This window comes from Triticum urartu, chromosome 1A (assembly GCF_056163025.1).
Source record: "Triticum urartu cultivar PI428250 chromosome 1A, HENAU_Tu73, whole genome shotgun sequence".
Taxonomy (NCBI): domain Eukaryota; kingdom Viridiplantae; phylum Streptophyta; class Magnoliopsida; order Poales; family Poaceae; genus Triticum; species Triticum urartu.
In genome coordinates, this window is record NC_141873.1 from 2,927,699 (window position 1) to 2,945,993 (window position 18,295).

The following is an 18,295-nucleotide window of genomic DNA, read 5'->3' on the forward strand; positions in this document are numbered from 1 at the left end:
ACACACCCGTATACTCCTATATACGCAGTATATAACAAACATAGTACTCCTCTGTGTGTGTGTGTACATGGGACCTTTCACCTTTGTGGAGACCTAGTCAAACAATCATATAGTGGCTAACATTTACTTGGTAATAACCCAACGCGTCATCCATCACAACATGGATAGACAAATACTTTGTGTTTTCTAATAGATGTCATGTTTTTTATTCAATACATGATGATTTGTAGAACTTGCGGCGATTTGGTCTCCTATGATTTTTGGAACCCTGAGTCCTGATACCGCTCCATGGTTAATGAGAGTGCACTGCATATGCTCTCTGAGACGGCGTGCCCTACTTTTTTGGTTAATTAACCATCCTACCTAGGATAGAATAATGTATGCTAGTAAGTACACCATATTGCACATAATTAACTTGGTAATGCCTGCATCAGTCCAGTCATGGTGTGTGTGGCAATTGGCCACATAACGTGTATATACCAGCTAATTAAGCTAAGTGGAGAATTGAAGTATGTCTCAAGTTCTCAACCGACATTCACGGTGACAAATCATATATTTTTCAAGGAGCAAAATCACTGAGGACGGCTAGTGTTGTTGGAAATGGTATATGTCTAGTTACACAGCAATATACCAGGCGCAACCCAAAAGTTAGCAAATCCACCGCAACATCATCAGCATAGAATGGCGACCAATACATTGGCTCTGTCCCGCACCCTGATTTTTTAGTGCTGAATCTTCTTTCTTTTTAGAAAATTGAGTCCTGACTGCTGGTAATAGATAAGAATAGAACAGTGTGGACAGAATCCTGGTAAAAGTTTTTGGGATAAAAGGGGCTAAGTTATATTGGTTAACAATCATAGCGTAGTGTGAAGGAATTCTTTGTTGGTCTACTCTCGTCTCGCCTATCACTAACGTATGTACTAGATGCTTCTGCAACTTGATGTTCTATCTATAACGGTATATATGGATCCCCAGTCTGCTGACGAGGTTTATCTTGATGGATTTGTGCAAATTGGTTTAGAAATTTGTGTGCCAAGGCGTGACTTGTGATGGTGCCAACAAGCATAGGTAGAGCAGATGATTGTGGCATTCTAGTATTTTTGAGCGATTTCTTCGCGAGATGCGGTGTTGCCATTCCTTTTTTCCTTTTAAGAAAAGGATGATTTTCTTTTGGGTGGTTGAATGAATGTAGAGAGAGAATTAACAGCTGGCCAGTGAGCACATATCAAGGAGTTGTAAAAAACTGTTGATACTGTAGAGTCTCTGCACCCTCCACCGGCCCCGCCGCTGTCTTTGCCGAGGGAGCTCTTTCCTGAGACATGCAAATCAGGTTCCTCACAACAACTTGGACCATGGTCTTCTTTCACTGCCCTGCCGCTGAGACCTTTTGTTCCGGCCTTTGCACCTGTGCGAACACCATGTCACTTGTCACGAGTGTTGGCTGCCCATGCCCATGTCCAAACCAGTCGTTGTTGTCTCTGCTACTGCAAAAAAAAAAATAGTCAACAAAGTAACTCACCACACCACACAGATGCACCATATAAGTACAACATATGGATGTCGACATGTGTGATGTAAGGTATTTTCCATTCAAACGTATATAAGTACAACGTCTAACAGCGCTGAAGTATTATTTTCCCTCGAGCATTTTCATGTTCCATCGTTGGATGCTATATCGTTCCAATTTCTCCCATCATTTTGGTCGGACTATAAGCGCTCTTATACATGTACAACATATATCAGTACCGTGCTAATCTTGGATCCAGATCGTAAAACGATGCTTAGCCATGTGCCTATGGATGTCGACATCTCCTCGAATGCCACAAGCTTCTCTCTCTAGTTTATTAGCGTAGTAAGCAGGATTATCGTCTCTCATTTGGCTCCTAAACTATGCTTAGAGTGAGTGGTACTTTTCGATAAAGGGCTCCAAGTGGGTGGTACTTGGTAACTGTGAAAACAATAGACCTGCCGCAGCATGTGATACGTAATTAATTAACTGGTGATCCGTTGTCCTTGTGTCGACATCATTGAGTGATTCCATGCGTGTTTTTCTTAACCCCACACAGCAAGCTCATCCATCGTTGAGTGAACAATTTCTGCATGATTAGAATAAATGTCTTCAGCAGCTAATTAAATGGGGATGGAATGTTACCAAATATCCATATATTTGCCTCCGGCAAAATACCTATAATGTTTTGAGGACCACGTCCATCACCATGTTCACTGGGGTTGCCTCCGGCTCCATCGCATCACCGAGCTCCTCCCTCATAAACTCCTCTTGCAACTCGCTACCGAACAACATGAGGAGGTCACTGTGTGGAGCAAGGCTAGGTTGTTGTCCAAGTGGTCGCCGGCTTCTACATCGTAAAACACCTCCTATGTCAGTGAGTGTATGTTTTTTCCGTTGTTCTTTGGCAACTCACATGCATTTAATTAGGTGGTTCAACTTAATGGTGGTGTACTACATCTTGGTCTACAGCATATCTTGTTAACTTTTTAAACAAAGTAAAAAAAAGAAACACGAGAAAATATAGTAGAGAACATGAAAATGAAAAGGAAAGCTACTAGGAGCAGCAATAGTACTAGCTAGTAGGAGCAGTAGTGGAGGTGTGCTAGCTCTTAGAAAAATGCCAACTGATTCATAAACTATTCCCTTGAGAGTCGCTTCTTTGAATATAAGTCTCCCATCTTCTGTCTCCTCCCTATGACAAAATCTCCTCTAGATCTCATCTCGCATCTATGGAAATGGAAGTCTCATATCCGGTCTTCTCCCTTTGAAAGCATGAGAAGTGATCCATCGTTCTAGTGTGGAAGAAATCATCTCAAGCTCTCACACTTGACTTACAGGTAATTACAAATGTTTCGTTCAAACGAGCCTCTCTAGTTTTTCTTTCCACAGGATCTTCTCCAGAGTTTATTTGCTCTAGTTGCCTTTGCAATCACCTTAGGTATAGTTGCACTGTGTGTTTCTTCTACTGATCGAAAACTGCAAGCAGACGGAGGAGGTGTAAGATTTGACTACTTGTGTACAGATTGGATGACTTTTTTTTGCGGGACGAGATTTGAGGACCTCCTAAACACATGAGAGCCTTGGTCTGATGGGTTTAAGTTCAAACCAGTGTACACCGATCTCTCACTCATTGGAGTGCTGCTTCCGCGCTCCGGCTGCCCCGCTAAGATAACTTAGGCTTCTCTCTCCGCCGTGCTTGTGCTGGCCGCCACCACGAGGAACGTGGTGCCATCTCCCACGCCGCCGGGTGAATCCTATGTCCTGCCTGCTCGCGCCACCAATAGCGGCGGCCTCCACTGGCCACGGAAATGACACACTGGAGGGTAGTTTAGATCTGTATCTTTTTTATTTCAAACCTTTTTTTCCATGTGACAAAATCCATGTTCAAAGTTGCTTTGCTTCCTTCTAGGAGCTGATTCAGTGAGGATCTTGCCATGATCTAACATAGGGCAAACCGGAAAGCTAACACTGACTTTCACTCCTGTATTGCTAGCTTCATTTAGAGTCTTTCTTTGTGCCTTTTCTTTATTTTCCTCATGCACACAGATATAAATATCCAATCGTCGAAACCTGGCATTATGTTGATTTGACACTTGAGTTTAGTCAAAATATGTGATGAACTAGGTTCAGATTTGTTCGGATCTAGTTGATTCAAACGTGTGCAAAAATATTGTGGCTGAAAGTTACACTTTCTCCATGTTGAAAACTGTGGTTTGGGGGTTGAAATCTTCAAAATCTGGATTGCAACCTTCTCATTTGGAAATCACAATTTTCTTTTTTTTAATAGAGAAAAAGGAATTGGAGGAAGAAGCTGCCGGAGCTAGAGGTAGGAATCACATTGCATCACCAGGTTGATCATCAACCAAAACATCATATAGCTCTTTGGATCCGGCAAGGCGAGTAACATGGAGGTCATGACTGGGGCTATGAGCACCCTCCTACCCATCCTCGGCAACCTTCTCAAGGAGGAGTACAACCTGCAGAAGAACACCAGGGGTGAGATCAAGTTCCTCAAAGCAGAGCTGGAGAGCATGGAGGCTGCCCTCATCAAGGTTTCAGAGGCACCGCTGGACCAGCCACCTGACAAACAGGTCAAGCTGTGGGCGAGGGATGTCAGGGATCTGTCCTATGAGATTGAAGACAACGTTGACAAATTCTTGGCATGCCTTGAATGTCAGCAGCAAAAGAGGCCACACAGCTTCATGGGTTTCATTCATAGAAGCATCAACATACTTACAAAGGGCAAGGTCCGACACAATATAGGCATGGATTTCAAAGACATCAAGAGGCGCATCAAGGAGGTCAGTGAGAGGCGTGATAGGTACAAGGTTGATAGCGTTGTGCCCAAGTCCACTAGCACAAGTACTGATACACTTCGCCAGTTAGCCTTGTTCAAAAAGGCGACAGAGCTTATTGGCACCGAAGAGAAGAGCCTTGACATAGTCAAGATGCTAATGGAGGGAGACGAGGTTTTCAAGAAACAGCCCAAGATGATCTCTATTGTTGGCTTTGGAGGCTTAGGGAAGACAACTCTTGCTAACGTGGTATATGAGAAGCTTCGTGGGGACTTTGATTGTGGAGCTTTTGTTTCTGTGTCTCTTAATCCTGACATGAAGAAGCTTTTCAAGAGTTTGCTCCATCAACTTGACAAGGGCAACTACAAGAACATCATGGACGAGTCAGCGTGGAGTGAAACACAACTCATTAGTGAGATAAGAGATTTCCTTCGAGACAAGAGGTATGTACATTGGTGCCCCTGCCATTGATATTTTATCTAGGAGTTCATGTTATTAGCTCTGGAGTTCATGTAGGCAAGTTTTCCTACAGTTTGATCTATCATTACATTTTTTTTCATCTTTTTCCTGTTATTTAGATTTGATGAGAGTGTTAAGAGAATACTCCTGTCCGAAAACAACATTTGTTATACCATTACTAGAATATATATATATATATATATATATATATATATATATATATGAATAGATCATGAAAAGTAAAGTCTATTTAGTTCTTAAATTATTCTAGAAAGAAAAAAGGTCAAATAAGCTTTGAGGTTATATAAAGAAATATGCTCATTTTGCGTTTAAAACTCTGAAGTAAAATAATTAATTAACTTTGAAGCTAAAATTTCTAATATTGAAATTCTGTAGTAAAATAATTAATTAATTGCTATATCATGTACTTGCTTATATGTTCGTATCTTTCTTTATTCTTCTGGATCTTCTTTTGGTTTAGAGGCTTTTCTCTACAATAATTAGATGTAGTTTGAATATTGGTAACATTATTAACGTCAGCTCATAACACTAAGGATGTATTGACACTGCTAACCACACACCTCAAATGCTATTCTAATATAAAATTAGACTACACCTCCCTTGTATTAGGAACATCCACGACGGGAAATTGAATATCATAATACTATCACAAGTATATATCTAAACTAGTGCACGGATGCCATGAGGTGGCATTTAGACATCCAGGGGAGGTCCCGGCATGGTGCTCGATGGCTCCTCTAGCCCCTTATCTGTTATCTTTATTAAGTTTCAAATTATCTCAACTGTCTTTATTGGTCAACCATATCGGGTCTCTAATTTGGACAAACATATAATCCAAATTGTTCACTTGGAGGAGATGAACAGAACTACCAAGTCTGGTCGTTAAACAAAGATTAGATTTTAAATTAGGTTTCGATTTGCAGATTCCTACTCAAGAACCATCCCTTAATCCTGCAAATTAGGATCAGGTTATTTATGGTATGTCACAACCATACTTGATGAGTCATGTCCTGATTATTCATTGCTGCAATATTTCACTTAGGTATAGCTGAAGAGTGCTCAAAGCACATACCCTAGTTTTTACTAATATATGGCCTTTTGGTATTCCCTCACAGGTACTTCATTCTCATTGATGACATATGGGATAAATCTGTGTGGAATAATATTAGATGTGCTCTGATTGAGAATGAATGTGGTAGTAGAGTAATCGCAACAACTCGCATTCTAGATGTTGCCAAAGAAGTTGGTGGTGTTTATGAGCTTAAACCTCTTTCTACTAGTGACTCAAGAAAGTTATTCTACCAAAGAATATTTGGAACTGAGGACAAGTGCCCTCATATTCAGTTGGCTGAAGTAAGTGAGAACATTTTGCAGAAATGTGGTGGAGTACCATTGGCTATCATTACACTGGCTAGTATGTTGGCTAGTAAAAAGGAACATGAAAATACATATACGTATTGGTCCAAGGTGTACCAATCTATGGGTTCTGGGCTTGGAAATAATCCCGACCTGATGGACATGAGGAGGATACTATATGTCAGTTACTATGACCTGCCTCCAAATCTGAAGACTTGTTTACTGTATCTCAGTTTGTATCCAGAGGATTATCATATTAAAACCAAAGAGTTGATATGGAAATGGATAGGTGAAGGATTCATTCATGAAGAGCAGGGGAAGAGCTTGTATGCAGTAGGCGAGGATTACATTGCTGAGCTCATTAACAAAAGCTTGGTCCAACCAATGGATATCAATATTGCTAATAAGGCGAGCTCTGTCCGTGTACACGACATGGTGCTTGACCTTATCACTTCCTTGTCAAATGAGGAGAACTTTCTCGCAACATTGGGTGGTCAGCAGACCAGGTCGCTAGCAAGTAAGATCCGTCGACTGTCTCTCCAAACCTGCAATGAAGAGGATGTCCAGCCAATGACAACCATGAGCAGCTTGTCCCATGTGAGATCACTTACTGTGTTCAGTAAAGACCTCAGTTTGTTGTCCGCACTTTCAGGTTTTCTTGTCATACGTGCATTGGATTTAAGTGGTTGTAGCGAAGTGGGTAATCATCATTTGAAGGATATTTGCAAGTTATTTCACCTGAGGTATCTGAGTTTAAAATGGACACCTATCACTGAGATCCCGAAAGAGATCGGCAACCTACAGCTTCTGCAAGTGCTAGACATAAGGTGCTACGGATTGGAAAAATTGCCATCAACCCTTGTTCAGCTAAGACAACTGGTGTTTATTGACATGGGTACAAGGCAAGTCTCTCCATTGCTTCTAAAATCAATGTCCACCTTGCCCTCCCTCTCTTCCCTTGCAATTGGATTAAGAGAACTGAGAAAGGAAGACCTCCAAATACTTGGGAGCATGCCGTCTCTGCGTGACCTCTCTCTTTTTGTAATGTATTGGGGAAAAGTCACACATAAAAGGCTAGTCATTGACAATGGTTGTCCCTTCCGGTCTCTGAAAAGGTTCAGTATAAATATTATAGAAGCCACTAGTTTTATGTTTGCACAAGGAACCTTGCAAAAGCTCCAAATCCTGGAGTTAGAATTTTATATTTGGAAAAAAGACCAATTTGGTGATTATCAGTTTGGGCTGGAGAACCTCTCTTCGCTTGAGCATGTTTATGCGGTTGTTCGTGGTTATGTTAGTGAGGGTGAGCTGATCGGTGCACTTGAGAAAATGCTTGATATTAATCCCAACAAGCCCACACTGACACCGAAGGTAACTCCATGCTGATTCACCTTTGTTCACAGTAACTTAATTATTGTTACTTGTCTGCTCTTTACTATTTGTATATTGATTCTTTCTCCATTCTGGTATTTGGCGCTTCAAGTACTAGTTCAGTCCATGCAGCTTCATAGGCTAGTGAATTAATGCGGCCGCACAGCCAACGCGTGAGCTGTGAGGTGCGGTGTGCCGTGTGCCGCTGGGTGCGGAACCGTGCGTGCTGTGTGTGTGTGCGCGTGCGCGATCCAACCCCTCTCCACACAGTCGCCACCACCAGAGCCGCCCCCCGACGACCACGAATCCGTCCGTCACCGGTGACTGGCGAACGGCGATGCTGGAGGAAAGAAAGCAACGCGAAGGCGAGCGATAGGCACATGCGGGGTCGCGTGCGCCCCACCTTGACGTCCAGAGTGTTGGAATTAACCACGATAATTAGACTGTGTCCGGGCTCGGACTAGTACAATCATCAAATAGGATTCGTATAGGACTAGTATAGCTGCTCCGGCTGCTTTATATAGCTATATGTAACCTACCTCTGTAATTGCAAAACAGATCAATACAAAGCAATCAAACGGGAGCGACACGGTCCCGTGGCCATAATATCGCGTGCGTATTCGTGTGTCTCCGCGAGTTGTGCTAGTTACGATCGAAGGCGCCGGCGGCTGGTTGTTTGGTTTGGGCATGTGCTAGTTACCTAGCTACGTACGCGAGGAATCCATCCACCAGCTAGTCTGCCTGCTTGCTCCTTGTGTACGTACGCATCATCTGACGGACAATTGGCTAGCTAGTGTCGCTAGCGGCTGCTGCGTACGAAGTCGTCTTGACGGAAAGTACTCGTCGAGTCGGGCCTGTAGCCAACACAGAGCGCCCAAGCGCAGCCCTTGCCCGTCCTTTGGGAGGCCAACGTCCGCTATGCGCCACAAAACATTGTCCAGTAGCCTCGATTCGTCTCTAGGTGCTCTAGGGTGGAAAAGAATCGACCGGGGAGGCTCTATATCGCCTACACAGTGACCCCCTTCTCTGCCTCCGGCTAGTCACTCACCGCCGCCATGTGATCTCCTGCTCTGGCACATCCCGGCTTCCTCCATCAACCTCCTAGGCTTTCCACAGCCGTAACGAAGCTTCTGCTGCTGTACCTTTGAAGCTCCGTGACCCCGAGCACACACCGCCTGGTATCCCCCCCCCCCCCCCCCCCCCTCTCTCTCTCTCCCGAGCTTCCCCATGACCTGTAGTTCCGCCTCACCTACCCAGAGTTTTGGGTTTCGTTTTGTGATTTTTACCGATCTGCAGCGAAACGGGCGAAATTCGTTTTTTCGGAAACTAGCACGGTGGCCCTCGCAAATGTGAGGGCATCATATTTAGTATATAGAATGGGCTAAGTACTTCTTTCTATATTTGTATACAATCTTTTTCTTGTTTTTACTACTTCACTACAAAACAGACGGTGTTGTAGTCATCAAAATATTCCTTAAGGTGCACGTTTAATCTTCATTTTTATATGATTATGTTGGTAATAGATTAGAAAGGTGTAACAAAACATTTTTAACAAATAAATCTCATGATATTGATTTCATTTTCTCACAACATATTTCTATATATAGTTAGGCTTTGAGTTATGCTGACACTTCGCAAACAAACAAACAATCTGCAAATCCATTAGATCAATTATTATATGCTCGCTAACGCAGATATATAGATCCATGGACGTACCGAGCAATCCATTTTGTATGTTCCTACCCTCTTTGCAAAAAGTAGGCTTGGATGGACATTCTCATTTGCATAAATAATTGAATCTATCTATCTGAAAGAAAATAAAAAAATAAATAAACAATCACGACACCATCAAGCCTTCGGTTCTAGCAATTAGTACTTCTATCGATACTCGTCCATTAGCAGGGTCATGGTGACTTCTATACATTCCTGATACTAACTTGTACAAAGCATCACATGGCATGAGAATAGTCTATGATTTTAGCAATAAGGGGCCAAATCATACATTGATTCGTTGAATCATATAACATTTGTGCGCATGGTCAGGACTTGCAGTATGGTCATAAGATCGCAGTAAATTAATCACTGTGACATTATGTGTTATCTACACCTGATGTTTAATTAATACATATAATTAAATTTCATATGTGAGTTAGCATATACTTTTGTTGTGATGTTGGGTCATTATTTTATGACAACGTCCAAATTGTGAGTCAACGGTAGCAATGAAGTCCTTTGGAATAGAATAGTAAAATAAATTTCTTTATCGAGCGAGTGAAAGTATTTTTCCATCTTATACTTCTTTCTTTTCAAAATACATGAAATTCCCCTCTATTCTAAAGTATGTGATATTTCTTTGTTTCCCCTCATTTACTTTGGTTTTCCAGAAATACGTGAAATTTTCATCTGTTTTGAAATATCTGAGTTCTTTTATATGGATAATCTCAAACATGCAAATTTTTTCTATTGTATTTATTGAGTTTGTTTCGAAAACAGACGAATAGAAAGAAAACTATATTTTTCAGATCAATGTAATGATAACTCAACATGTTTAAATAGTATAGATTTTGCACACATCAATATTCAGAGTATCATCGCAAGATTTCGAGAATGTCATTTATTTTGAAACACTAACAGCACTATTATTAAGCATTTTCTTTTAAGTCATGTAACACATAACTACAGCGCCAAGGGCGACATAGTTTTGGCATCTTAACAAATAGTTGATTTCAATAGACGTTTGAAAATATATCTCTTATATTTAATAGATAAGAAACCATAGAGCGCCAGCAATGTGTGTTTAAGTATATCAAGAAAGGAATGAAGACTCAAGGTCAATTGCTATTTTTCCATCCGGTTACACTAAAATAGCTTTTGGTTTAAAACAGTCAAACTGATTGTTATCTATAGAAATAATTTTATGTGTTTATACTCCTACATTAAATCAAATTTGTTAATAAATTTCTAATGGTTGAATATTTACAATTTTTAAACTTTATATGAAAAAAGGAATTAAATTATATCTAAAAGTAATTGTAAGCGAGCACACGTCAAGTTACCAGAGATCGCTCTTTCCGGCATTAACTCGCAATTATAGTTATAGTGGGGAGTTTATAAGTTTCACCTTGTGACATCACACAAGGCGTATTTAAATCAGGTGGAACATTTATATTTTTTGTAGTCAAACTAATAACTAGGATCCCACATAAAGAACTTTTCGATCCCGGTTGCATTTTTTCATGTGGTGACTGTTGAAAGCCACCCCATGGAGCTACTCATCATCATGACTTTTTCATGGACATACTTACATGGAGCCTCAAATGGTAGCCTGCATGTGTCAGGAGGTGATGTAGCCAATAACATGTTCAATGATCATAGCACTCTATAACTTCAAGTGACCTCAAAGCGGCTTTTGGTTTTACGGAGGAAATTTTTAGGACGGCGTGACGTGGCTATCGTGCGACTGTTTCAATGCGTTTCGAGGATGTCCATGATGATGTCATTCTTTCATTGCAACGTGCAACACAGTGGCTGGTAACCAAAATCCAATGATACAAAAGCGGTCGCGCTGGAAGACTCCATAGCGAACGTGCTCTCTCTATGATTACTCTTTTTTTAGTTGCTCTAGAATTACTACTTTTTGTTGGTGTTTTTGTCATATAGTTTTATCTATATCTTTGTTATATCTTAATTTTTTATATTTATTTTAATAATCAATAAAAAAATACAATATGATATACACATTTTTTCCATGGATAGCTGAAAACATACTTGAAATTGAAATGAACGTTTTATATTATATATGTTTTTTGTTTGTATACAAATCACTTCCTCATACATGTTGTAGTTAGTATGTCGTATTTCCACGTAACCTGCTAGTATAGGTCACCGCTAAAAAGCCATGCTAGACTTTTAATTACCGATACCCAGGCGTGATCTCTTTTGTTGTTGTTCAAAGAGCGCTCATTGGTTAAAGAAAAAGCAGTCCTTGTTTTCTTTTTCTTGTTTCTAATTAAATATACATGACTTTCTTAAAATTAACTGTACGTGACAAGTTTGATCTGTTTGTACATAACAATATTAGTATGTAACATTTACATCTTTAAATCTGAGCCGTTAATATCTAAACTTAATGGGTGAGATAATTTATTCTAACCAGTATTGGAATTGAGGGGGATAAAGATTAAACGTTGTGTTTAGTTGAGGGTTGTAAAAGTGGACTTTTCTCATTTTATATATATTTTGTTTAGTCTTACTCATTGCCTTTTTATTTGTTACTCTCTCTATTCCATAATTCCTATAAATTTGAAGTAAAACCACGACAGGAGTTATGGAACAGAGGGAATAATAATATACCCTCTCCATCCCATAATGTAAGAAGTTTTTCGACAAACGTCTTACATTATGGGACGGAGGGAGTACTTTATAATAATTTATTTATGCAAGTTGTACTGGTGTACATTCATATCTCATAATCTTTTTGGATCATTTTGTCAATTTATTTATCAGTATGGAGCGAGGGAAAATGAGCATTCTGGATAATAGAATTCAGTCAAATCTGAAAATATATACACACACGAAAACACTAGAAATGTTTCCTGCTGATATTTCCACTTTATTCCACAGATGTTTGGCGGGTTTGTAGGAACTGACTGGCAGGAGGAATTTATGCTGGGAAAGGGTATGCCACCAAATCCTCTCAAGGAATTGCATTCAGTTTAAGCGAATAATTGTATCTATTATTTCGTAATTTTGATAAGAGTGGTACATATATAGTAAATTTCTGCTTAAGATGCCATAAATAATTGGTTGTAAAATGTTGTAGAAAATATCGCAAATTTCCATACAAAATGGTGTAATACTAGGGGTTTGTAGATTACGTTATTCTACTCATAGCGTGGCTGTTGGGATGAATTATTAGAGAATTCAAAATGATTATTCATGAGAACTTTGATATTTCTGACAAATTTCAGAAACAGTAGAGATAAACTAGACAATGAAAGATGCATCTTAATTAGTTTGTATGGGAGCTATCTAATGCGTTGTTTGGTGGGTGCAGCTTTTGAAGTGCTGTTCATAGAGGAATAACCAGAGCAGAGGTGCTGCCCAGGAAACGATGCTGGCGCCTTGGCTCTCTTTGTCTGAAGATCTTCCCATGAGGATCAGCTGGTTTCATCCGGCAGCTCTGCTTCTGACTCCATGAGGCGTGTGTTCACGCTCTGCTTGCTCCAGTTGCTAGTTGCTCATCTTCAACAGCAAGACCCTACAAAACCGTTGCCTGGTCAAATAAGAAATGAAACCTTGTAATAGTGTGCCTTTTGTCCCTGAAGGAAGGCAAAGCCAGTCCATCGACAATTGTTCATCAGCACACCCTGATGGATGGAGTTGGAGTGTCAATGATCACAAATGGCAACATTAAATGACTTTGCTGGATAATCTGAAACCTTGTAACATGATTGGGTTCTCATGCTTATTTTGGTTGATTTATAAACATTCCCATAGTAGTCGCTTGATTTCAGTCTATTAACTAGCCTGAGGCCCTAGCAAAATCAGGCCACAAGTTATCAAAAGGCCTGCACTAGTGTTTTAATCAGATTGACAAAATGTGGTCTGGGCATGGCAGTCTTCTGCTATAGTGAATCTGTTTATATTCTAGCTTCTGCAGCCACAGTTACTGCATGCAGTTTCTGTGGACTAGCACAAAGACCATGACAAGTGACGAATATGGCTTTGGCAAGGTGTTGTGTTGGCAATTCTAGAGAGACGAGCCCAACAGTAAATCATAGGAGTATCTTCCTATGGCCAGATGTGTAAAATTCAGATGAGAACATTCTAGTAGCTGCTGCTATAGTTACCTTTTGGCATGCATTTTGTTTGGTTCAACACACAAAATGCATGCAGTTGAACCAAACAAAATGCATGCAGAAGATATAGTTCCCTTTCTGCGCAAGAATCTTTCATTCCGTAGTTTCATTGGAGGTTTAAATGGCTTTGGAGTAGCTATACAAGGAAACGCAAGCAACATTCTGGCTTCGCACGGGCGCACGCACCACAGCTGCAAAGTTTGCTGAAGAAATAACACTGCCAGTGTTAACTGACGAAACTGAACTAACTGAGGACACCGTCGAGACCGAACCTTGATGGGCTTAAACACTAGGCAGATTCAACCTATATTTTCGCTGAGAATAAAATGCATGTAAACTCTGTAGTCAAGCAATTGTATGACAGCCAAAGCAAAGGAAAATGCGTGTAAACTGTGTAAGTAGAAGATGATAAATGAACATTTTGACCCTGCTTGTATCAATTGTTCTGCTACTGTGTTCAATACTCCGTATGAGGTAATAAGTTTTGAATAGTAGGCCATGACAAATAAAGGCCGAAGCGTTACCACCCAGCAAACACTACAGCGCGATGAGGTAGCGTGCTATTGAGAATTATAATATTAACACATACCAAACCAAATCCTAAGAACGGACAGTGCATCACCCAATGGTCCAATACTACTACCATATCATCAGGAAGAACCAAAGAATATGTCGTCTTATTACTAGTCAGTAGTCACCACCACCCTTGACTAGCAGAACACTAGTCTCACATCAAGATTCAGAGTTTGGACGGCAACTCCAGCATTGAATTGCTGTTGCTTGACATGCCCGGGAAGCAGGTTGACACATGCAGGTTATCAACGTTTTTTGATCCAAAGGGGTTTCCCCCCTCCCCATTTTATTAGAAAAACGGGGCACAGTGGTTATCAACATATCAACTTGACATGGTTGACACATGCTAGTCTGCTATGTAGCTGTGAAGTTTAGTATGAGTAGTACTGACCTGTAATCTATATCGAGCTAGAAGAAATCACGGCAGAAATAAAAGGAAGCGTCATATAAAATATATATACCCACGTCCACTGAGTGATGATCAGCTCTTCACAAAATTCAGCAAGTAAAACAGTGTGGTCTGCTGTAAACATACTCTGCTACCTAGGTACAAGTGTCAATCAGGCCTAACCCAAAAACGCACATAAACACATGAGCGTCCGTCATCTAGTCTCTACTGTCTGTACTGAAGTATTATGAACAAATCGATCCAGTTTACAAATTTAAAAAGTTAAATCCGGCTGATATGTCACACGAGTAATGGAAGTAGTGTCCAGCAGAGCATATACAAAATACTATTTCACAGAGCTGCTAGCTAGCTCGTCTAGTATGTAGTACTGACATGCAATCTATATGGAGTTAGAAGAGATGAGGGCATAAAGAAAAGGAAACACTACTGGAATTCTGGCTACGCCGAGTGCCACGGACACTCGGCAAAGGCCCGAAAACCGCCGGCAAAGCCTTTGCCGAGTGTCACCCTCGGCGAAAGCCACCCGGCGTACACCTTTTCGGCAAACAGGATTTTGCCGAGAGCCAGAATACGGGCACTCCGCAAAGACTTTGCCGAGAGCCAAACAGTACCACTCGGAAAAATAAAGTAGCTAACGGATAGCAGACGGTGCCGGCGGTTCCTGACACGTGGGACCAGGGGAACAGGCCGAGGGGCTTCTTTGCCGAGTGCCACTCTCGGCAAAGAGAGCCAGTAGGTGGCTGACACGTGTCATCCCCTGACATGCGGGACCAGGCGAACAGGCCGAGGGCCATCTTTGCCGAGAGCAACTCTCGGCAAAGCCATCCAGTAGGTGGCTGACACGTGTCAGCTCTTGACATGTGGGACCAAGCAAACATGCCGAGGGCCATCTTTGCCGAGAGGCACTCTCGCCAAAGCCACCCAGTAGCTAGGTGGCTGACAAGTGTCAGCTCCTGACATGTGGGACCAGGCGAACATGTCGAGGGCCATCATTGCCGAGAGCCACTCTCGGCAAAGCCACCCAGTAGGTGGCTGACACGTGTCAGCTCCTGACATGTGGGACCAGGCGAACATGCCGAGGGCCATCTTTGCCGAGAGCCACTCTCGGCAAAGCCGCCCAGTAGGTGGCTGACACATTCAGCTCCTGACATGTGGGACCAGACGAACATGCCGAGGGCCATCTTTGCCGAGAGCCACTCTCGGCAAAGCCACCCAGTAGGTGGCTGACACATGTCAGCTCCTGACATGTGGGACCAGGCGAACATGCCGAGGGCCATCTTTGCCGAGAGCCACTCTCGGCAAAGAGAACCACCCAGTAGGTGGCTGACACGTGTCAGCTCCTGACATGTGGGACTAGGCGAACATGCCGAGGACCATCTTTGCCGAGAGACACTCTCGGCAAAGCCACCCAGTAGGTGGCTGACACGTGTCAGCTCCTGACATGTGGGACCAGGCGAACATGCCGAGGGCCATCTTTGCCGAGAGCCAGTCTCGGCAAAGAGAACCACCCAGTAGGTGGCTGACACGTGTCAGCTCCTGACATGTGGGACCAGGCGAACATGCCGAGGGCCATATTTGCCGAGAGCCATTCTCGGCAAAGCCACCCAGTAGGTGGCTGACACGTGTCAGCTCCTGACATGTGGGACCAGGCGAACAGGCCGAGGGCCAACTTTGCCGAGAGCCACTCTCGGCAAAGAGAACTACTAGGAGGCTTACACGTGTCACCTCCTGACATGTGGGACCACAAGAGCAGGCCGAGGGCCAACTTTGCCGAGAGCCACCCTCGGCAATCCTTTTCCCTTTATCGAGAGCCCTCTCGGTAAAGTTGTCAGGGGCGCCACAGGTTATTATCCTTTACCGAGAGGCCTCTCGGTAACGGTGTCAGGTTCTACTGGTTGGTACATGTTTACCGAGAGGCCTCTCGGTAAAGGGTGCATTCTGGTCCAGTTTCACAGTCATTACCGAGAGCCACCCTAGGTAATGGTGTGCCCAGGAGCCTTTTTTTCCTGTTTCTGTTTCTTTCCTGCAGCGAAACATATACAGCAGCAGCATATAGTTCATCACACATAGAACATGTCACATATCACTACTAGGGAAAACCCTAGCAGTAGCGCTGGTTTTGTGCTCACTAGTAGCGCGGGTAGACGCTCTACTAATAAGCACTACAAGAAATATGTCAACTTGTGACCACCACTATTGGTCACTGAAAGGTCACAAATTTCCGTTTGCGACCTTTTTATGACCAAAAACAGAAGGTCAAAAGCTGGCGGTCATAAACTGACTATAGCGACCTTTCTTCTGGAATGGTCGAAGACGTTTACGACCAAAATATGTCCACTATGGCGTTTTGGTCACTAGCAACCTCCCCATGCCACGTAGGCATCCAGCGTGGCAAGCTGATGTGGCACAAGATTCAGCCCGGTCCAATTCAGTTTTCTACATGGGCCTAGCCCATTAATTCAGCCTTTCTATATTTTTTTCTGTCAATTTTTGGTCGACTTCATGGGCCTGGCCCAACATTGCAGCCTTTTTTATTGTTGGGCCTTGGCCTTTTCGTCTAAATAATTATAATTTCCTTTTTTTATTAAATGGGTCCACCAGTCAGATGGGTCCCAGTTGTCAGGTTTGCGTCTGGTAAGTGAGTCCCATCTATCAGGCTCATATTCTTCATATTTCAACTAGTATTTAACTTGGCAGACAAAAGCACACATGATACTTCAAATAAGAGCAACCAGATCACACGTTGCCAATACATATGACCATGTGTAATACAGTACTTTACAAGATCTACATGTGTAACGAGCTCTACAAGTGTGATACAATACTGCTTTACAAGAAAATGACGACATGCCGGACTCGCTGGACAACCATAGTCAAGGTTGGGAACAAACAAAACGGCAACATGGCTTCCTCTGTCAGGGCTGCCGGTGCTGCTCCTTCCTCGCCGCCGCCGCACAGGTGAATTTCCTGCACAAGTGAAATTGGACTGAATCTGTAAACTTGTTTATACTCCTGGACTGTGTTTGGAATGAATTTGGAGTACAAGGAAACGAAAACAATATCTAGACTGTGTTTGGACTAAATTTGGAGTACTCCTGTACTGAATTTGGACTGAATTTAACTGAAACAATGATCAGGACAATGAATAGTACACAAAACATTATAGTCCAGAACCATATGTGACGGACGGTACCCCAACATTACACAAAGGATGGTCAATGATCAAGACTAGTGTGCAATGATATATACCTTTGGTGACCGGGCTAGAATAATGGACCATAGCCTGAGGATCACGACGTTCGTTGTCTTGACGTACTCGTGCACCTTCTTCATGATGTGCTGGGCCTCCACTATACTCTCCATCGTCATCTTGTCCGAGGACTTGTCGATGATCACCTCTGAGCATATCTCACCTATCTTTCTCTGCTTGGCCCGGACCATCGCGCCCACCGCTTGTAGCAAGGATGCTGCCAGTGCATAACCGACCCACTCGCTGCAATAGAAAAGATGAAACTTGCATATTATTCCATGTCCCATTTTCAACTTGAGTACACACAAATATGTAACCAGGATTCAATGAAAATGATGCTTATAATCTTAATGATGCACTAAGCAGACTAACGGAAATATATATGGGAGGTATTCAGAAACATGTTTAATGGAAATATCCAGCTTGGAGATATTCAGAAGCATGATACTCCTAATCATGTAATTATGCTAAGAATATTTATGCTTGCATGTTCAGAATATATACTCTACTCAGCTTTACTAAGAAATATTGTTAAATCTTGACAAGTTAAATCTTGTTCGGTCTTGTTAAATACTCCAAGCAACTAATCCTACTGCGACTGCATCTTGAGTATAGTTACTCCAAGCAACTCTCTCGGACGAGTACTAACTAGAAAGAGCACCATGGGGACGGGGAGGGTTGGATGGAAAT

General features: G+C 42.2%; 1 protein-coding gene across 1 annotated transcript; it reads left to right on the plus strand.

The window, feature by feature from the left end:
• The first annotated feature begins 2,678 nt into the window (after positions 1–2,678).
• On the plus strand, positions 2,679–13,027 carry LOC125542062 (disease resistance protein Pik-2). Its single transcript, XM_048705139.2, has 5 exons — positions 2,679–2,847; positions 3,798–4,748; positions 5,901–7,512; positions 12,136–12,190; positions 12,569–13,027. Exons 2-5 carry the CDS (start codon positions 3,916–3,918, stop codon positions 12,595–12,597), a joined length of 2,529 nt encoding a protein of 842 aa, XP_048561096.2. The 5' UTR covers positions 2,679–2,847; positions 3,798–3,915; the 3' UTR covers positions 12,598–13,027.
• Positions 13,028–18,295: the final 5,268 nt, after the last annotated feature.